The 21,417-nt window shown below is 44.2% G+C and overlaps 1 protein-coding gene across 7 annotated transcripts in view; it reads left to right on the plus strand.

The window, feature by feature from the left end:
* PFKFB3 (6-phosphofructo-2-kinase/fructose-2,6-biphosphatase 3) overlaps positions 1–20,541 on the plus strand; it is an 83,885-nt gene extending 63,344 nt beyond the window's left edge. For 4 of the 7 annotated variants that reach the window (XM_034436641.3, XM_034436639.3, XM_087873573.1 and 1 more), the window contains exons 5-15: positions 214–288; positions 2,875–2,931; positions 3,931–4,055; positions 4,426–4,633; positions 5,218–5,364; positions 6,795–6,899; positions 7,831–7,960; positions 8,868–8,930; positions 10,140–10,204; positions 11,831–12,007; positions 17,284–20,541. In XM_034436641.3, the coding sequence (XP_034292532.2) occupies positions 214–288; positions 2,875–2,931; positions 3,931–4,055; positions 4,426–4,633; positions 5,218–5,364; positions 6,795–6,899; positions 7,831–7,960; positions 8,868–8,930; positions 10,140–10,204; positions 11,831–12,007; positions 17,284–17,313 (1,182 nt within the window). In that variant the 3' untranslated portion in view covers positions 17,314–20,541. Of the gene's footprint in view, positions 1–213; positions 289–2,874; positions 2,932–3,930; positions 4,056–4,425; positions 4,634–5,217; positions 5,365–6,794; positions 6,900–7,830; positions 7,961–8,867; positions 8,931–10,139; positions 10,205–11,830; positions 12,008–14,402; positions 14,430–17,283 lie in introns of those variants that run through there. The other 3 variants (XM_087873572.1, XM_060686246.2, XM_087873575.1) reach the window with 3 other exon arrangements.
* The last annotated feature ends 876 nt before the right edge of the window (positions 20,542–21,417 follow it).

The following is a 21,417-nucleotide window of genomic DNA, read 5'->3' on the forward strand; positions in this document are numbered from 1 at the left end:
ATGTGTCCCATCTTAAAAAAACCAAAACTCTTAATTATTCCACGCATCCATCCCATGTCCACGCTGGAGGAATTGCTTTCAATTATGGAAAGCAGAACAATTGTGCTCATCTTAATTTAAAGATGGTTGGGAAAAGTTTATCTCTTTCTTGAAAACCAACCGACAAAAATGAGCTGTCTGATGTCTTTTTTTTTATCTTTCTTCCCTTCCCAGGTTTTTGACGCCACCAACACAACCCGCGAGCGAAGATCCATAGTCTTGCATTTTGCCAAAGAAAACGGATATAAAGTGAGTGACATTCTTGAACCAAAAACGTGAGGGGATTTTAAGACTTGGCCTACTGCTGTTTGTACAGGTTCCCTCCCTCTGGACGTAGCCGGCACCTTGCCCAGACTCAGATCTTTCCCCAACCCAATTCCCTACAGGTAGGGCTGGCTTACAACTGCCATAATTCCCAGCAGGGTAAGGTGTCAGCACTTCGACCTGCATTTACTCTAGTGCTGACGTAAGAAGGAGAAGAGGGGGTAGCTGGCAAGAGGACGCTTGACTTTTCACCTATTTACTTTCCCTGAAGATAATATCCCCTAGGAGATGAGATGGGAGGGGGGGGACATTCCTGGGAGCTGAAGTAGTAGATATGGGGAGAGTGATTTGGAAGATGGCCAATGAGACGCAGAGAATTGGGGAACGGAAAGGGAAGGTTTGGGGTCAGGAAGTCAGTGTTGGCTACGACATAATCGGGGACAGATGGTCGTGCTTAATAAATGAAAGATTTCACCAAAGACTATTTGTTTGGAAATGCAATTTATTTTATTTGAGACGACATCGAAACCTGACATAAGGTTTTTGGGCCTTTCCGCCCAGCACATTTAATAGGAACCCTTTGGAGAACATTGGTGTAGCTGTAGGTCTGCTTCTCGGGACAAACGGGTAGTTCTCGTTTTACAACCATTCGCTTAGTGTGGTGCGGTGGCTAGAGGTGGAGCTCTCGCCTCACAATCAGGAGGCTGTGAGTTCGATCCTAGGTAGAGGCAGATATTTCTCTCTCTATCTGGGCACAATGAGAATTTATCTGCTGAATAAAACTCCGCATTGGTGACAGGAAGGGCATCCGGCCAGTAAACACTGCTCCATTCAGTTGCCCAGACTCTACCCCGGTGCAAGGGATTATGAGGTCGTTAAAAGGAGATGATGTTTACTGTCCATTCAAAGTTATAACAGCAGCCCAGAATTTCATTCATAAGTCACTAGCTGGTAGTGACTTACGACCGTTTTTCACACGACTGTTGTAGCATCACCCCCCAAAATTCAGACGCTCGGCAACTGGCTCGTATTTATGACGGTTGCAGTATCCCGGGATCACGTGATCCTCTTTTGTGACCGTCTGACGAGCAAAGTCAGTGGGGAACCCAGATTCACTGAACAACCGTGTTAACTAATTTAGCGTTCTGCAGCGATTCACTTAACAACTGCGGTAAAAAAAGGTCGTAAAATGGGGCAAAACTGAACCGCTGTCCTGCTTAGCAACGGAAATTTTGGACTCGTAAGTCGAGAAAAATCTGTAGAAGTTGGAGAACTCGGATGAATTCTTAGGAGAGTGGGAGATTGGAGAAGGTGGGACAATCTTCTTTTACGGTGCCCATAATAGTTAATATGCAGAAGAGGCTGTCATGGAGTCCTTGTTGTCTTCTGCTTGAAGATTTGAGGAAGACTTTTCTGCAGGAGCTGTAGTGTTTAATTGCGTAGAAAAATGTTGGCGGGATCCTTCAACCTTGTATCCAGCAAAGTCATACAGTCATTAGTAAAATACATTTTTACTGGGTGATAAGATAAGATACAAAATACAAAAGTAAATAGGAAAACGGTGGGGAGGAAGAGGGGGAAAAGAAGTGAGGAAGGATAAAGAAAAAGAAAGATTGACTTCCAACTCTCTCTGTTCCAGTAAAATAAGGCATTCACATCAAATCACAACTTTTTGCTTTTTCACAATAATATCAGAAAGCCGTTTCTATAAAGTTCTATCAATCTACTCGGTAAAACTCAAAATCAAAGTTCCATTCTTTTCCACTTCACGCACAAAGTTCAGAAACTTTGTGTCCATATGGAAACAAAAGTACTTACAGTAGTAGCCAAAATTGTGGAAACCTTTTGGGAAAAGTGTATTTTCTAAATCTAGCTAATAATACCACTTTTTTTGTAGTAGTAGTAGTACCATAAAATGATATATCAATGGAAAGATAATTTAATCAAGAATGTAATGCAATAATTTTTAGGAAGGATTTGCTATTAGAATAGCAGTTGCAGTATAAAGAAGAAAAGTGAAATACGTAGAAAAAACGAGGTATACAAAAATTATCACGATGTCAGTTAGTTGGGTAACCTTTAGCATGAATGACGGCCTTACAACGTCTTCCCATAGAGTGAACCAAGTCTTTGAGTTCTGCAGATGTTCTAATGTGAAACCAAGATTGATTGAATGATGGCTTCTATTAACTAGGTTTTATTGCTGGGTCGCTTCTGACTAACAAGTTTCTTTAGTCGGCTCCATAGATTTTCCATTGGGTGAAGGTCTGGGCTATTCCCAGGCCATTCCAGCAGTGGAATAGGATTATCTTGAAACTCCAAAAAAAAGTGGTGTGATTAGCCATCAAACCTCCAAAATACACTTTTCCCAAAAGATTTCCACAATTTTGGCCACAACTGTATAATATTCTTTTCTTTAATCAAAGTGGTCAGTTTCGCCATTTCAGCCAACTCCATCAACTTCTGCAACCATTCCGTCCATGTTAGGAATCGAACTGTCCTTCCATTTTTGCGCATAGAAAAGTCATACGGTCATGATACCTTAATTCTAATGTCTTCTCCTTCTCTCAGGTGTTCTTCATAGAGTCCGTCTGCAACGACCCGACTGTGGTGGCGAGCAACATCATGGTAAATATGAAGAGAGTTTCCTGTCCCTGAAGTCCTGTCTGGACCCCAGAAAATCCTTCAGATTGGGCTGGAGAAGAATAATATTTCTGGGAAGGGATCAGTAGTTGGATTCAGCCGGTTCGGGCGAGCCAGTAGTTAAATTACTGGCTGGCCCCACCCCATCCCTTCCAGGAGTCCCCAGGTGCCCCATTTTGACTTCCAGGAGGCTACAGGGAGGCCTACTAGGGCCAAAACGGTGCAGGGGGGGGGCGCATCCCCCCCCAGCGGCCCATTTTTGCTCCCACCATGGCCACACCCACCTAACCGTTAGGGCAGAGAACCGGTTGTTAAATTATTTGAATCCCACCACTGGAAGGGATCAGAGTTGAGTGAGAGAACATCTCTCACCAACTGATCAGTTTGTTTGGTGATTGTTCAAAGTTACAATGACCCTGAAAAAAAAAAAACCCAGTGACTTACGACTGTTTTTCGCACCACGGCAACCTCTCCATGGTCATGGGATCAAAATTCAGACATTTGGTGACTGACTCATATTTATGACGATCGCAGTGTCCTGGGGTCACGGGATCACTTTTTTTGCGTCCTTCTGACAAGCAAAGTCGATGGGGAAGCCAGATTCGCTTAACAACCTGGGTTACTAACTTAGCAACTTCAACGATCAACTTAACCACTGGTGGTAAAACGGGGCAAAACTGCCTCGCTTAGCAATGGAAACTTGGGGCTCCATTGCGGTCCTAAGTCGAGGACTTAGCCACAAGACAGATTGAACACTGTGGACTTTATTTTGTTAACGGTGTTTGTCAACCTGGCCAACTCTTAAGATGTGTGGACTTCAACTCCCAGAATTCCCCAGCAGGCTGGCTGGGGAATTCTGGGAGTTGAAGTCCACACATCTTAAGAGTTGGCCAGGTTGACAAACGCTGCTTTTTTTAACATCGCTAAAACAGACTTGATATAACGATGGGCTTGTTGCTATTTTTAACCTTTCCTATTTTTTAGGAAGTCAAGCTGTCCAGCCCAGATTATAAAGACTGCAACTCAACGGACGCCATGGAAGATTTCATGAAGAGAATCAGCTGCTATCAATCCAGTTACCAGCCTCTTGATCCGGATGGATACGACAGGTCAGGAAACACCGGGATTACTACTCCTGGTTCAGCTGGGTCCAGATTTGCATTCAAGCTACTCAAACTAGCTGCTTCTTTGCTGAAAATACAAGCAGTCCTCAGTTAACAGCCATTCATTTAGTGACTGTTTAAAGTTACAACGGCGTGGAATGAAGGGACATACAATCAGTCCTTGAAGTCTCATGGAGTGTGGTTTGCGGTGGTGGAGGAGGACTTTAGAGTCCTTGGTGCTCTCTGACCTGGGTTGTTTGCTTGAAGACATTTCATGACCCCACTAGGTAACATCATCAGTGCTCTGAGAGAGTTGATCTCACTTTGAGGGCTATTTCACGCTACCATGGTCATCCTGTGTGTTTTCGTCCCCTAGAGAGTTGTCGCTCATCAAAGTGATCGACGTTGGTCGAAGGTACCTGGTGAACAGAGTCCAGGATCACATCCAAAGTCGGATTGTCTACTACCTGATGAACATCCACGTGCAACCCCGGACTATCTACTTGTGTCGGCACGGCGAGAGCGAATTCAACCTCAAAGGGAAGATCGGTGGCGACTCGGGGCTCTCCAGCAGAGGCAAGAAGGTATGGGTGTCATTTACTTCTGAGTAAATGGACCTGGGAGTGGGGTGGTAGGAGCGTAAGCCAGAATTGCCTTCACAAAGAAGAAGGGGCGACCTTCACAGAAAGCCAGCGAAGGTCCACTGAAAACATCTTACAATGCTTGTGGTGACCACCAAGGTTAACCAATTTCCAAAAGTATTTCTTGAGAGATCTTGCTTTTTGGAAAAGACAAACTTCTCTTTAGTTTGTTCCTCCATAAAACCATTTTGGAAGACAGAGGAACTCTTCAGGAATCGTGGAGAACCTTGAAGCTTCTGGAGAACTTTGTGGTGGTCTAGAAGACATTCTTGAATGAGTTCCATCTTCCCCAACCCTTTGAGGGAAGATCTCCTTTGAATAGTTCAGTTTCTGTTGACTTTCTTTGTCACGTCTTTGTAGTTTAATGGAAGTAATTTTCAGAATTTATTTTTTTTTCAATTTTTCTGTCTGGCCCACAGCTTTGGGCTAGAGTCTAGACCAAATACTTTGGCCCTGACAAACAGTTAGTTAGCCCAAACCCACAGGAGCTGAGTCATCATTTTCTGTATATTTCCTTTCTTTTCTAGTTTGCCAGCGAGCTGAACAATTTTGTCAAGGAGCAAAATCTGAATGATCTCAGAGTCTGGACCAGCCATCTAAAGAGGACAATCCAGACGGCAGAAGCTCTTGACCTGCCCTATGAGCAGTGGAAGGCTTTGAATGAAATTGATGCTGTAAGAACCACTTTTTTGGGGGAGCATTGCAGAATAAACCAAAGGGTGGGAATGGGACGCAGCGGCTCAGTGGCTAAGATGATCAAAAGGTCGGCAGTTCAGTGGTTCGAATCCCTAGTGCAGCATAACGGGTTGAGTTCCCGTTACTTGTCCCAGCTTCTGCCAACCTAGCAGTTCGAAAGCACGTAAAAATGCAAGTAGAAAAATAGGGACCACCTTTGGTGGGAAGGTAACAGCGTTCCGTGCGCCTTTGGCGTTTAGTCATGCCGGCCACATGACCACGGAGACGTCTTCGGACAGCGCTGGCTCTTCGGCTTTGAAGCGGAAATGAGCACCGCCCCCTAGAGTCGGGAACGACTAGCACATATGTGTGAAGGGAACTTTTACCTTTACCTATTGGTGGGAAAAGCTGTCCATTCTCTTCCTTCCCCCCTCCATCTCACTCTCTCTCCAAAAAGAGACCCTCCTGGCTCTCCAAGGAAGGATTGAGAAGAATTTGGCTGACCATTCTTAAGTTACTGGAGAAAGAAAGGCCCCCTTCATTTTCCCGTCCGTTCTGAGTGTGAGAATTAAGTTTCCACTCAGTCTGTAAACATGAGATAAGAACAAAGGTGGACAGGTGCCAAGGGCACGAGACCGGCCTTTTTGGAGAGAAGGGGACAAGAAGTTCTTGCAAAAGTTGGAAGGAAAAAGAGAATGCAAGAGAGTTTGGAACTTATTTCCACATAGCAAGGGTGGCCAAATCTGGCAACTTTTAAGACTTGGGGACTTCAACTCCCAGAATTCCTCAGCCAGCCAATTGATCTGAATAACCAAGGTGATTATGTAGAATTCTAGGAGTTGAAGACCACAGAGCTGGAAGTTGTCCAGACTGGCAGAGACACTCTAGGACAGGGGTCCCCAAACTTGGCAGCGTTAAGACTTGTGGATTTCAACTCCCAGAATTCTCCAGCTATGCTGGCTGGAGAATACTTGGAGTTGAAGTCCACAAGTCTTAAAGCTGCCAAGTTTGAAGATCTCTGCAAAATTCCCCAAATAGATATGAAAATACAGCAGATGTTGAAATTTGTTTTGAGTTATGGCTGCTGAGCACAGTCTGGTGTAAAGATTGGCAGAAGTTTGAGAAAGCGCTGTAAAGTGGATTATTTCTTCTTCTTCTCCTTCTCCTTCTCCTTCTCCTTCTCCTTCTCCTCCTTCTCCTTCTCCTTCTCCTTCTTCTTCTTCTTCTTCTTCTCCTTCTCCTTCTCCTTCTCCTTCTCCTTCTTCTTCTTCCTCCTCCTCCTCCTCTTCCTCCTCTTCATCTTCCTCCTCTTCCACTCCTTCTCCCTCTCCCCCTCCCCTTCCTTTTCTTCTTCCTCTTGTTCTTCCTCCTCCTCCTCCTCTTCTCCTTCTCCTTCATCCTTCATCATTTTTTTTTTTTTTTTTGGTAGGGTGTGTGTGAAGATATGACTTATGACGAAATCAAAGAAAAGTATCCGGAAGAATTTGTTCTACGTGACCAAGACAAATATTATTACCGCTATCCATCAGGAGAGGTTTGTGTTTTGTCACACCAAGTGTGTTTTTAACCGTTGGGTGGGATGGATGCCCAAGCAATATGCTAGTGCTGACCACCTGAAATCGGGAGCCTTAACATTTCCTCCCACCCTGTGTGGCTCTTCGGCCAATGTTGGAATTATTAAAACAATTGTGTACAGGTAATCCTCGACTTGCAATCGTTTGTTTAGCGACTATTTGAAGTTAACACCTGCGCTAAAAAAAAATACGACTTAGAACTGGTCCTCATATAGGTAGTCCTCAATTCACGACCACGATTGGAGCCAAAATTTCTCTGACTGAGACATTTGTTAAATGAGTTTTGCCCCATTTTTCCACCTTTCTTGTCACCGTTGTTAAGTGAATCACCACAGGTTTTAACTTAGTAACGTGATTGTTAAGTGAATCTGGCTTCCCCATTGATTTTGGCCGTCAGAAGGCCTCAAAAAGGGATCATGTGATGCCAGGGCACTGCAACCGTCAAAGATGAGTCAGTTGCCAAGCATCTGAATTTTGATCATGTGACTGTGGGGATGCTGCAATGGCCATAAGTGTGAAAAACGGTTGAGGACTCCCTGTACTAAAGGAGGCCAGGAAATTCCTCTTACAGGATCCAAAAGATTGCCCATTTCTGGCACTGCATAGTTTTTGCTTCCTCTAATCGGGGATCTCCAGCCTTCCTTGACAACTTTAAGATTCGTGGACTCCAATTCCCAGAATTCCTCAGCCAACCAATTCATTTGATGGGCATTTCTCTAGAATTCTGGGAGTTGATGCTGGCGGAGGAATTCTGGGAGTTGAAGTCCACAAGTCTTAAAAGTGGCCAAAGTTGGAGATCTGGGCTCTGCGGCTCATTAATTTCTGCAGAAAGACAAATCTGTTTCTCATCACCTTCTCTTGGTCCTTTTTTTTCTCCCCCGAACCCCTCAGTCCTATCAAGATCTGGTGCAGAGATTGGAACCGGTCATCATGGAGCTGGAAAGACAGGAAAACGTCCTTGTGATTTGTCACCAGGCCGTCATGCGTTGCCTCTTGGCTTACTTCCTCGACAAAAGCGCAGGTGGGCCTCTACGCTCTCTGCAACTTCCCTGACGCAGGAATGGAAGAAATGAATTTAGGATGGGCGCTGTGATCCTTGCAAGGGGGGTGTTAACTGACTCCCCCCACCATCCACCCCCCAAGCAGGGGAGAAAGTTTCAAGCAGGATCTGGAACCGAAGAAGCTTGTTGCACGAGAAGTAAAACGTTTCAAAGGACTTCAAGAAAGTCCAGTTGTCTTTTGGAAAAAATAAATACCTCTGGGATTTTCCCAAAGGTGCTTTTTTTCAGGAGGCAACTGGGCTTTCTTGTTTTTTCTTCTTTTGAAGACGTTTCGCTTCTCATCTGAGAAGCTTCTTCAGCTCTGACAGGATAATGGGGAAAGGAAGGATTTATATTCCTTGCAGACAGCTGGTCCTTTGCATCCTTTTAGAGGGTCATGGAAGCACTTCGAGGTTTCTCTGTGTCCTCAGGGTCACCTGAGTGGTGCTCCTGATTCCTGTAGTCTGCAATTTTTTCCTCTGGATAGCCGTTCCTACTCCCACACTATTCAAAGAGTATCCGTCCCAAATTGTAGAGTTAAAAATCTGTAGAGATTCCCAGTCACCCAGGTTGTCCCAAAGATGCTTTTTCAGGAGGCAACTGGACTGTCTTGTTTTTTCTTTTGAAGACGTTTCGCTTCTCATCCAAGAAGCTTCTTTGAATCTTTTGGGATTTCGAGCAGGGTTTTTTTTTTTTTTCCTGTTCAAACGGGACAATTTCAACTCCCAGAATTCCCTGGGCACCATTCTGAATTCTGGGAGTTGAAGTTTGAAAAGGGCTGGATTAAAAGGGAGTTGTAGAAGCAGGATGGGGGGGTACCGTTTGTGTCCAGGTGTAGCATGAATCCAGTCGATCGTTTTTAATCCTTTATTTTATTTTGCCTTTCAGAAGAAATGCCCTATCTGAAATGTCCTCTCCATACAGTCCTGAAACTGAGTCCTGTAGCTTACGGTGAGCAAATATGTTTCGTAAGAGAACAGCTGTGTTCGCACAACACGCTCGGCTTGGCTGAAATCAGGCACACGAGGCGATTGGTGTGGTTACAGATAGTCCTTAACTTACAACCATTCGTTTTGCGACCGAAGTTGCAAAAGCACTGAAAAAAGTAATTTATGACCGTTTTTCACACTTAACGACCATTGCCGCATCCCCGGCCGAAGAGGTTGTAGGAAAAAAAATGCCTTTAAAAGCCTCTGACAATCCCAGCTGGGCTGCCTGATCGTCAGAGGCTTTTAAACCCTTTTTTTCCTGCAACCACTTAAGGTAGAACCCACCCCTGGATCGCACTACTAACTTAAAACAACTGCGGGGATTCATTTAATGACTGTGGCAAGAAAGGTCATAAAAGGGAACAAAATTGAACTTAACAGATGTCTGGCTTAGCTAGCGAACAGAAATCTCGGGCTTCATTATGGTCGTAAATCGAAGACTATCTCTATGAGCAACTTGACTGGGGAAATCTCCCAAGCTACAAGGGAAGAATCAAGAACTGTGTCTGTTTAGCAAGAGAATGGAAGGTTTACTGCCTTCCCTTCCCCGTCTTTTACTCTTATCTAGGAGTTAAGATAAGATTGAAGACAGTTCAGCTCAAGAGGTTCCACAGAATGCAAAAGTCAATTTAGCATTGATTGTATAAGCCCCGATCAATACCCCATAATGCTACCTTAGCTGATTTGCATCCAGAACAGATGGTTTAGCTCAGGAAAATTGCCCTGTGCCTCACTTCCTATTTGCTTTACCCATTTTTTGGTCAACATAACCAGCGTTATCACAGAGCAGTGCATATAAAACTCCCAGGGTTGTCCCCTAATTAAATAATAATAATAATAATAATAATAATAATAATAATAATAATAATAATAACAACAACTGCTGCTGTTCTCATACTTTTGACTTGAATTTGACTATCTTTGCTCTTCTCTCTGGCATTCCTGAAGGACAAAAAAATGCTTTTTCCTGGGTGCTGTTTGAACCCCTGCAGGTTCAGTGCTGCTTTTAAGAATTAATTGCTCAACTGATTTAATTTAAGTTACATTTAACACCCCACCCCACCCCCAAATACTTGAGTCTGTTTTAATCTCATAATCGGATTAAAAGAGCGCAGCTGAAGCGCTGACATGTTCTTCATCCTGCCACATCCTCCTTTCCTCTTTCTCTAAGGTTGCCGAGTGGAGTCCATCTATCTGAACGTTGAAGCTGTGAATACTCACCGGGACAGGCCAGAGGTGAGTGCAGCTGGCTTGCTAAGGGGCCATTCTCTCTCTTCCCCCCTCACCCCCAAAATACATCATGAGCTCATAGCACAGGCACCTATTCCCCAAAAAATGTTCAGCATTGGATGCCCCTTATTTTACTCTGCAAAGGATTCCCAGTTCAGTTATTGGCCTTTCCAGCTGCAGGGCTGGAAATTTTATTTACAGTCTTGTTACTCATCATGCCTTGGTATGGCCACACTTGGAATAGTGCATCCAGTTTTTGTCGCCACGATGTAAAAAAGATGTGGCGACTCTAGAAAAAGAGTGCAGAGAAGAAAGAGCAACAAAGATTATTAAGGGACTGGAGGATAAAATCTAGAAATAAAGGTTGCAGGAATCGGATATGTCTAGTTTAATGAAAAGAAGGACCAGGGGTGACATGATAGCAGTCTTCCAATATTTGAGGGGCTGCCACAAAGAAGAGGGAGTCAAGCTATTCTCCAAAGCACCTGAAGGCAGGACAAGAAGCAAAGGATGGAAACTAATCAAGGAGAGAAGCAACTTAGAACTAAGGAGAAATTTCCTGACAGAACAATTAACCAGTGGAACAACTTGCCTCCAGAAGTTGTAAATGTTCCAACAGTGGAAGTTTTAAAGAAGAGATTGGATAACCATTTGTCTGAAGTGGTGTAGGATTTCCTGCCTAAGCAGAGGGTTGGACTAGAAGACCTCCAAGGTCCCTTCCAACTCAGTCTAGTCTAGTCTATCACTGTGGCCAGTAAATAAGGAATAAGAATTGATTCAATCAGAGGCCTTTTTTTCTGTGGCTTAAAGCCAGGCTGTGCCCCCTTTAAAATGATGTGTATTCAACAGCTTACCAATGTAGGAATTTTGAGCTGAAAAGGCAAGCTTTAAACTGGGTTTTGCATAAAAGCAACTGGATAATTTTACAAGGCTTTAAAAGTGTTGATAAAGATAAAACAGTGGTCAGATTTGATTTTCTGTGCCTTCACTTTGCTGTCCAGGTACCTTCCTCCTCAGTGAAAGCAGCTGATTCTCAACGATCAATGTCATCAGCTATTTATCTTTCAAATTTTATTTCTAAATTTATATATTACAGCTTATCTCACTGTTGAAGCTAAGCGCTAAATGTTTCACTAGGGTAAAAAAGCTGTTGGCTTCCATCCCACATTTTGTAGGTAAAAAGATAGTTAAGTTTAATGGAACGTTGATTTCAGTCTGGCTCCGCCTACCTCTTTAGTTTGACCCCACCTCCTTTTTTGGGGGGTAGGACACCCCTCTCTGGATCAAACAATGACCTCAGACCTCATCGCTGAGTTCTCAATTCCCCAAATCTTTCCATCCTCTTCATCTGCTTGCAAAAAAATAGAAAAAAAATTCTGGTTCTTCTTTGGGCTTCTCAAATCCTGTTTCCCAGAAACCGTAGAACGTCCGGCTTGGAAAGCACCTCAGAGGTCATCTAGTCTGACCCTCTGATGAAAAAAAATTGTCTTTTTGCTTTCGCTTTTGTGTGTGCGACGATGACCTCATTTTGTTTTGTTTTTAAATGCTCTCTTTTTGTTTTTCTTGATAGCTTTCATCTCTCTTTATTATTGTTGTTGTTATTTTTCTTATCTTTCTCTCGCTCCGATCTAGGACGCAAAGAAGGGACCACATGCGCTCATGAGGCGTAATAGCGTGGTCCCTCTGGCCAGTCCAGAACCCGTCAAAAAACCTCGCATGAACAGGTTTGAGGAACATGCCGCTGCTTCAGCCGCCTTACCAGTCCATACCTGCCTCTCTCCGGAAGGCCCCGTACAGCTTCCCGGACAAGTTGGTTCTTTTTTCTTTTGTTGGTGTTGTGTTTTTGTGGTGATGGCTGATAGTGGGTCGTAATTTCCAGCATGCCTGACCGTCCCATTTGTGTGACATCTTAGGAGGACATGCTTGGTCTTGCTTAATTTTTGTTTGAACGGACACACTTCCTCGCTGACCTTCTCTTGGTATCATTGGAGGGTTCAAAATGTTTTCGGCTAGCTAACCTAACTAACTAACTTGCACGGGCGTGTGTGAGGGTGTGAGCGGCTTAATCTCGACTGGGCAAGCCCTTGAGTCGCCACGGGGATCAGTCACGCCGAATACAGACAGTCCTCGACTTACAACCAAGATGGCGACCAGAATTTCCGTTGCTTAGCAAGGCAGTGGCTGGTTTTGCGCCCCTATTTTGCCGCAGTTGAGCGAATCCCTGCCGTTGTTGAGCGAGCCACTGCAGTCGTTAAACAAATCAGGCTGTCGTTAAGCAAATCTGGCTTCCCTTCCCCCCCCTCCCCATTGACTCGGCTTGTCAGAAGTCAGCCGGGAAGGTCATAAAAATAGCGATCGCACGACCCCGGGATGCTGCATCTGTCATAATGACGTGCTAATTATTAAGCACTTAAATTTTGATCGCATGACCATGGGGATGCTGCTACTTGCAGTTGTAAGCGGAAGGACCGGTTGTAAGTCCCTTTTTCCCAGCACCGTTGTAATTTCGAACGGTCACTAAAACAGATGGTTGGAAGTCGAGGACTGCCTATAATCCCAGAAAGGCATTTTTTTTCCTTAAACGTTTTTTTTTTTTTTTTGAACATGCATTGAAGAACGTAGGTTTGGTTTGCACGTTGCTTTTTTTTAATCATCTCCACTAACCCTTCTCAAAAGTTTCTAATAGGCCCTGATTGTTTGTAGAGATTCTCAGTCATCCAAGTCATGGTCGTCCCAAAGGTGCTTTTTTTCAGGAGGCAAGTGGACTTTCTGGTTTTTCTTTGAAAAGGTTTCACTTCTCATCCAAGAAGCTTCTTCAGCTCTGGCAAGATAGTGGGGAATCTAAATGAATATAATATTAATCCTTCCATTCCCATCTATCTATCTATCTATCTATCTATCTATCTATCTATCTATCTATCTATCTGTTTATTTATTTAAGCTTATATGCCGCCCTCTCTCCGGAAAGGACTCAGGGCGGCTCACAGCAATAAAAACAGATAAAATCAATATTAAGTGTTAAAAACCATTAAAACTCCCCTTAAAAACCCCTCCAGTCCAATCTGGCCCAGCGAAATAACCATGTCTTAAGGTCACTATCCTGTCAGAGCTGAAGAAGCTTCTTGGATGAGAAGCGAAACGTCTTCAAAAGAAAAAAAAACCCAAGAAAATCCAGTTGCCTCCTGAAAAAGCACCTTTGGGTTAGGCCCTAATTAAGAGCCAAGGATTTCAGGGGCATCAGATCAATTACCGACTGAGGAAAATATTTGTAGCTCAGGGTTGAAATGTGAGAGGTCCTCGGTGCTCTCTGAGCTTGGTAGTTTTCTTGCAAACGTTTCGTTACCCAACGAGGTAACTTCATCAGTGTTAGTAGGTGGTATGATTTGTTCCTGTCACTCCCTTGCAGCGCTGATGAGGTTATCTAGTTGGGTGATAAAACGTCTGCAAGAAAACCACCAAGCTCAAGAGAGCACCAAGGACCCCTCCTCAGATCAATTGCTCGTCGTATTTATTTGGGATGTGTGTGTGACTCTTTTGAGATCCAGGCCACCGAATGGTTTTAGACAATGAAAAATCAAAAAAAGGAACATTTTTGCATTCGACTGCCGGCAGGCTCCATGAGCCTCAGTCTGGAGAAAGTCTGCAAATATTTTGTCTGTTGGCTCGTAATCTCTGTCCCAAGGCTATTTTAGAGGGCCAAATGCCCTGACGCGACCCATATTTATTTATTTTTTTATTTTTAAATAAGACAATTTTTCTGTGTTTCTGCCAGCTAGAGAGCAGTACAACAATGGCTTCATACTAAACTGCCGCGTTTTGAATCTTGGCCATTTTATGAGGGGTGGACTTCAACTCCCAGAATCCCTCAGCTGCTGGCTGGGGGATTCTGGGAGTTGAAGTCCACCCCTCTTAAAATGGCCGAAGTTGAGAAATGCTGTTCTCATAAAAAGTCTGAAACGATCTCAATTAGCAGCCCTTGTTTGAAAAGACTCCGAGTTGCTGGTTTTTTGGTGCTGCTTCTCCATGCACGAAGGCTGATCCTGAATCAGCTGCTTCATGTCTCTTGATTTATCTGCTTCTACCCCATTGCTTTCCATCTCTGGGCTGCCATTTTCTGATTGCTAAGCTTTCATGCGCCTTCACTGATTTCTTTCCCTTTATTTTATTTCTTTTCTCTCTCTTTTTTTCTTTTGTCTCTTTACAGCCATTACTGGGGAAGGCTTGCCTGTAAGTAACTTTGTGCGTGTGTGTTGGTTTAACCTGTTTCGTTGCTGCCTGGCTGGCTGTGTCTTTGTTTCTTAATCATTTATTAAATTTATATGCCACCCATCTCGCCGATATGGTGACTTTTGGTTTTGCTGGCAAGAATCCATGTTGAGCTTTTGATTTTCCATCTGGCTGTTGCATTTCTGTCATTAACCGTTAGAAAATCATTTCCTGTTTTCATGCACCAAGAGAATAGTATTTTGGCCTAGGTTAGCAGATGGATGGATGGATGGATGGATGGATGGATGGATGGATGGATCCTAGATAGATGAGGGAGACTGGATGGATGGATAGATGGATAGATAGATGATGATAGCTAGCTAGCTAGCTAGCTAGCTAGCTAGATAGATAGATAGATAGATAGATAGATAGATAGATAGATAGACCGACCCTGTCTTATATTTTTTTTGAACCCCAAAATAAGTGCTTGGCCTTATTTCCGGGGAGGTCTTATTATTTTGGGGCACATGGAGCAAGATGGGGCTCCTCTTGCCATCTTACCTGATTTCCAGCTCTGCGTTTAAATATTTTCAGGGAGGGCTTATTTTCAGGGGGAGGCTTATTTTAGCGCATGCGCTCAAAAGCCCATTGGGCTTATTATCTGGGGATGTCTTATTTTCAGGGAAACAGGGTAGGTAGGTAGACAGACAGACAGACAGACAGATCCTAGATAGATAAGGGAAATTGAATGGAGAGAGAGAGAGAGAATAGATAGATGGGAGGGAGGGAGGGATCCTAGATAGATGAGGGAGAGTAGATGGATGGATAGCTAGAGATAGCTAGATCAATAGATAGATAGACAGACAGACAGATCCTAGATAGATGAGGGAAATTGAATGGAGAGAGAGAGAGAGAGAATAGATAGATGGGAGGGAGGGAGGGATCCTAGATAGATGAGGGAGAGTGGATGGATGGATAGATAGAGATAGATAGATAGATGAAGGAAATTGGATGGAGAGAGAGAGAGAATTAACAATAGCACTTAGACTTATATACTGCTCTGTACTGCTTTACAACCCTCTCCTAGCGATTTACACAGTCACTCTGTGTCCCCCAACAATCTGGGTCCTCATTTTACCGACCTCAGAAGGCTGAGTCAATCTTTAGCTGGTCAGGATCGAACTCCTGGCAGTGGGCAGAGTTTGCCTACCATACTGCATTCTAACCACTGCGCCACCATGGGAAATTAGCTCACCTAACTGTCTCGCTTAACCACAGAAATGTTGGACTCAATTGTCGTTAAATCGAGGACTACCTCTGTTCCTGTAATGCAGCATGGGAAGTTAAGAAACCGAATTTTCTTTGGAATCAATTCTGCCACCGTCTTTTCCTGGGTTAGCAAAGGGAGGGCAAAAGGGCAGCAGAGAAGACTTGTCTTAAAGGTAGTTATGGAAGCCAAATTTAATGTTGGGGTGCTGGTGAAGCATCTACATCCCTACTTTGAGCAATGCTGGGGCAAGCCTTTCCTTCTGCCCCATGACAGGTGGCCATCTTTTTTTTTTGGCTGTACACCGCCCTGAGTCCTTCGGGAGAAGGGCGGTATAGAAATAAAATTATTATTATTATTATTATTATTATTATTCACCTCCTTGTCTTTGTTCTTCTTGTACTGAAATGCGGATGTGGGTCTTTCAGCTTCACTTCACACTTTCAGCTTCATTTTTTTCCCCCCAAAGGGAGTTTGCTGCGTTGTGTGTGACATTTGGACTAGCTAGCCTCACTTCTTTGTAATGGAGTAACAGGTGTTGCAAACATTTTGGGTTTCTCTCCTTCCCTCCCTACTCCATTCCCTTCCTCTCCTCTCCCTGACCTCCTCTCTCCACCCCTCCCCTTTTCCCTCTCCCCTTCCCTCCTTTCACTCCTTCCCTCTCTCTCTCTCTCCTCCCTTCCCCTCTCCTCTCTCCTTCCCTTTTCTCCCCTTCTACATCACCCCTCTCCTCCCTTCCTCTCCTTCCCACTCCTCTCCCCTTCCCTCCTTTCACTCCTTCTCTCCTCTCTTCCTCTCCTCAATTCCCCTTTTCCCTTGCCTTCTGCATCTCCCCTCTCCTCTCTCTCTCCTTCCCTTTTCTCCCCTTCTCCATCACCCCTCTCCTCCCTTCCCCCTCCTTCCTCTTCTTCCCTCTCCTCTCCCCTTCCCTCCTTTCGCTCCTTCTCTCCTCTCTTCCTCTCCTCACTTCCCCTTTTCCCTTGCCTTCTCCATCTCCCCTCTCCTCTCTCTCTCCTTCCCACCCCTCTCCCTGGCCTCCTCTCCACCCCTCCCCTTTTCCCTCCTCCCCCTCTCCCCTTCCCTCCTTTCGCTCTTTCTCTTTCCCTCCCCTTCTCCCTCCCCTCCCCTTTTCCCTTGCCTTCTTCATCTCCCCTCTCCTCCCTTCCTCCCCTCCCCTCCCCTCCCCTCCCCTCTCCTCTCAGGGTTGAATGGTGGGGTCTTTGGTGCTTTCTAAGCCTGCTGGCATTCTTGCAGATGTTTCATTACCAAGCTAGGTAACATTGTCAGTTTTATGTGAGTAGGCAGGAAGCTTCGAAACGCAATCAATTGTCTGCAGATTGCAGATGGTTTGACTGTTTTGTAGAATTCGGTCCAAGAGACATGGACAAGCCTAACCTTTGGTACAGAGAAACAGGACCTCTTGCACGCACATCTAACAAACTTTTTTTCTCCACCTCCCGTTTGTCCCCCTCTCTAGATCATTTTTCTTACCGTGACTGTCTCTTCTGCATGTCTAGTTCTAGTTCAGCTGCTTCTCCACCCCTTTCTCCAAACCCAAAGCCACCATCTCACGTTGGTCTTCTTCTCTCTTTTTTTCTTCCTTTGTCGGCAGAACCTGAATCCTCCACACACCCAACCTTGAGAATCTCTTTCGGCGGGACTTCGGGAACCTTGGTGGAAGCCAACCGCCGTGCCATCATTCATCTCCGAAACTTGGCAGCCTGCTCCACAACATCTCCGTTCGACTCCAGTTGATTTGTTGATGATCTCCATCGCTGGTTTATCTTGCCTTCTTGGACTTAAGAAATATGGAGCGGCGGAAGGAGGAAACACCAGAGAGAGAGAGAAAGAAAGAAAAAGAGAGAGAGAGATGGAGGAAAAAATAAAGGAAAAGAAAGAGACTTTATTTCATCAGCATATAAACTGTGGATCTGAACCTGATTTTAAAGCTGGGTTTGGTTTTTTTCCCCCCATCTACTCCAATTTGACTCCAGCAAGCACCAAAGTGCTTCTGTTACACACCATACGTCCTACAAGTTTTGGTCATTGTTATTCTGTTTTGTTTCGGTTTTAAAGCAGCGAGCTTGCCTTGCGGAAGATTACTATGTTGACCCCCAGCATCTCTTTAAGATAAAAGGGTTAGGGTCAGCTTAGGTGGGCTTTGTAGCTAAGACAGAAGCGAAAGGGGAGATGAAAAGTGTGAACATTCGTGAGTCTGTCCCACCTCTTCGTTTCCACCTTAGATGTTCACTGAATTTTAGCTGTCCTTGGCGAACTGGTCCGAGACAGAGCCCGATCAGTTGCTCCCAGACTAGGCAGAGAAGAGAGATAAGAGGCCATAAAACAATTGTGAAAAGTTGGTCCGCACTTTTTGTAAGCGAGGGCCTCTCCTTTCTTCTATAGGGGTGCATTAAAAGTTCCGTCCCCCTGAACATCCGCGTCTGTACAAGGACTGTGTCCTGACCCTGCTTTGGGATGTTTGTGTGTGTGTGAGAGAGAGAGAGAGTGATGGGACACGACACTTGGCACACCCTGGCTTCTTTTCTAGTTGGGTGGGAGACTTCCCACTCAGGAAAGGCCCATTTTTTTAAAAGTCCGGTGTTAAGAGAGAGGCACTGGTCTTCTTTTCAGACCTGGGATGTGTGTGGGGGATTCTGCCCCGCCTTGCCTTTCCCCCACCTTTGTGTGTGTGGCTTGTGGGAAGGTCTCTTTGGAGACCAGTGAAGTCATAAGATGCATCGTTTACGTTACAAGCATCTCGTGGTGCAAACAGGGTATGTTCCTACCGACCGACAACGAATGAACTTCCAGCAAACCGAGTCACTCGTGGATATCTGCAAATTTACAGCCGGCAAGGCTGTTTTTTTTCCAGCTTTCCACTCTTGTTTTAGCCACTGGAAACGGATTTTAGACCCTCGCCGTGTATCCAGCATAAATCTGCAAGTTTTCATATCAAGGAAAAGGGAGAGAGGGTTCCAGGGCTAGAGTTTTGTCCTAATCATGTGTTGCCAATAAAAATTGCACAGTTGAAGAACGGCTGATGTAGGTGCTCAACGCATTAGAATAGCATGTTTAGGAACAAAGTTAAGGTTAGTTTCATTCAGGTGGATTGATTTATTATGGGCCTCCCCCCCTTTTTTTTTTACATGTTGAAATAACTATTCTTAGCAGTAGTTGTAGAGTATTATTTTTAAATGATTGTTTTTGCTAGTTTTGAAGGACATCTGAGTAAATAAGCTTGCTTTCCTTTCTGACCAGAATTTCTCCTGGTGACTTCTCAGCCTGTTTCTCCTGTTTCCCAGGTGTGCCACTCAATTCACAGTCCTCAATTCGACAGCGGGCTCAAATAAAACGAACGCTTTTTAAAACAAAAACAAAAAACCCAACGTAATTTAAAATACTTGAACGTAATTAAGTCTTTGGGAACTTTGAGGGAATTTGGGCCACCAGGCGCGTTGTCGCAAGTTGATGCCAATCGCTTGAGGATGATTGTGTGTGTGACGGACAAAAGTAACAATAAGTCTGGTTTCGAACGCAAGCCCTCTTTTTTTAAGATAGAACTGTTCTGCCAAAGTTGACCCTGGAAAAGCTGTCCAGGATGATGAGATAGGAAGTAGACAACTGCTGGGCGAGGATGAGGTCCCCAAGGCGGACGGTTGCAGGGCGATAAAGGTGATTTTTATTTTCCAAATAAAGGATTGTTTGACCCAAGGCCCAAGCGTTGACTTGCTAATCTGAGAGGGTTTATATGTTTATAATAAGACTCCATGTAGATCGGCGGTAGGGGACTGATGGGCTCCTTTATGGCTGGTGGACTTCAACTCCCAGAATTCTTGAGCCAACCGTGCTCAGGAATTCTGGGAGTTGAAGTCCATAAGTCATAAGGGGACCATCGGGCCCTTACTCCTAGTGTAAACAAAAAGCTTTTTCTGCTTGTTAAGATTAACTTCTTTGAATTTTGTTTGGTTTTTAAAGACATTTTTTATTATTTTGAATGTTTCTTTTAAAAAAAAAAAAAAAACACTTTTACCTAGGTGTGAATGGCCTCATCTCCCACCCTCAAATATTTCCTTTTGAAATTCTGTGGCAAATATTTCCTTTTGAAATTCTGTGGCAAATATTTCCTTTTGAAATTCTGTGGCAAATATTTCCTTTTGAAATTCTGCCACGACAAAATAGAGCAAATGGGGGCAAAACAAAAACTTAACACTTCCCATCCTTACCCTGCCCCCCCCCCTAAAAAGCCGCCCCCCCCTTCTCTGGACAAAGTGCATTTTGCAATAATGGTTTTAGGCCAAATTGTTTTCTTACAAATGCTGTCCACCTTGAAAGAGACGGAAATAAGGAAATGGGGGGGATGAAATCTCAGAACGAAATGGATTTTTCCTGTTTGAAAGGAGGGAGAAAGCTTAAAAGGCTGTTAATTACCGTATTATTGTGGGATTGTGTAACGGTTTTTGTGGTTGCAGGGTGTGGGGCATGGCATGGAAATCCTATTTAAATGCTATTAAAAATTCTAGCAGTGGTGATTCCTCGCGTTGGTTGGTTGGGGCTTTTTTTCCCCTTTGATACTTGAAGTTAGATTTTTTTTAAACAACCATTTTTAAGAGCAAGAGGCTATTTATTTATTTAATTGATCTCGCAGAACCACGGAGTCTCCCCCCCCAAACTCGCTGTTCCAGTCTTCATAAATTTTGTATTGAAATTTTAAGTTTTATGTGTCTGTACGGGATGATTTTAATCTATTTTCTTTCCCCCTCATCCCTGAAGGTGAAGAGCTGCGTGGCTTATAAAACAGGCCTGCCCCTTTTTTGGAAATTTGTATATTTTGCAATTGCCGGACCAATTAAAATACCATCTTTAACTAGAACTATCGGAATTGAGAGTTGGTTTTTTTTTTGTTCATCGAATTTCTCCTCTCTTGTGGATAGTGGACGATGGGTTGGAGTTGGGTTGGATCGATCGGTCTTTAGAAATCAGGATAGGTTATTTATTTATCATAATTTTATTTGGGCCATGTTAACTTTTGGCTAGAATTGGGTATGTCTAGTTTAATGAAAAGAAGGACTAGGGGTGACATGATAGCAGTATTCTGATATTTGAGGGGCTGCCACAAAGAAGTCCAAAGCACCTGAAGGCAGGACAAGAAACAATGGATGGAAACTAATCAAGGAGAGAAGCAACCTGGAACTAGGGAGAAATTTCCTGGCACAACAATTAATCGTTGGAACAACTTGCCACCAGAAGTTGTGGGAACTCCCATCACTGGAGGGTTTTTAAGAGATTGGACCTCCCATTTGTCCAGAATGGTATAGGGCAGGGGTGGGCAAATGTGGCTCTTTTACAGCCTGTGGACTTCAACTCCCAGATGTCAGGTTTCAGTGTCGTCTCAAAATAAATTGCATTTCCAAACAAATAGTCTTTGATGAAATCTTTCATTTATTAAGCACGGCAATCTGTCCCCGATCATATCGTAGCCAACACTGACTTCCTGACCCCAAACCTTCCCTTTCCGTTCTCCAATTCTCTGCGTTTCATTGGCCATCTTCCAAATCACTCTCCCCATATCTACTACTTCTGCTCCCAGGAATGTCCCCCCCTCCTATCTCATCTCCTAGGGGATATTATCTTCAGGGAAAATAAGTAGGTGAAAAGTCAAGCGTCCTCTTGCCAGCTGCCCCCTTTTCTCCTTATGTCAGCACTGGAACGAATGTAGTTTGGAGTGCTGACATCAGAATTCCTGAGC

Source organism: Pantherophis guttatus, chromosome 7 (assembly GCF_059756535.1).
Source record: "Pantherophis guttatus breed Tessera chromosome 7, ASM5975653v1, whole genome shotgun sequence".
Taxonomy (NCBI): domain Eukaryota; kingdom Metazoa; phylum Chordata; class Lepidosauria; order Squamata; family Colubridae; genus Pantherophis; species Pantherophis guttatus.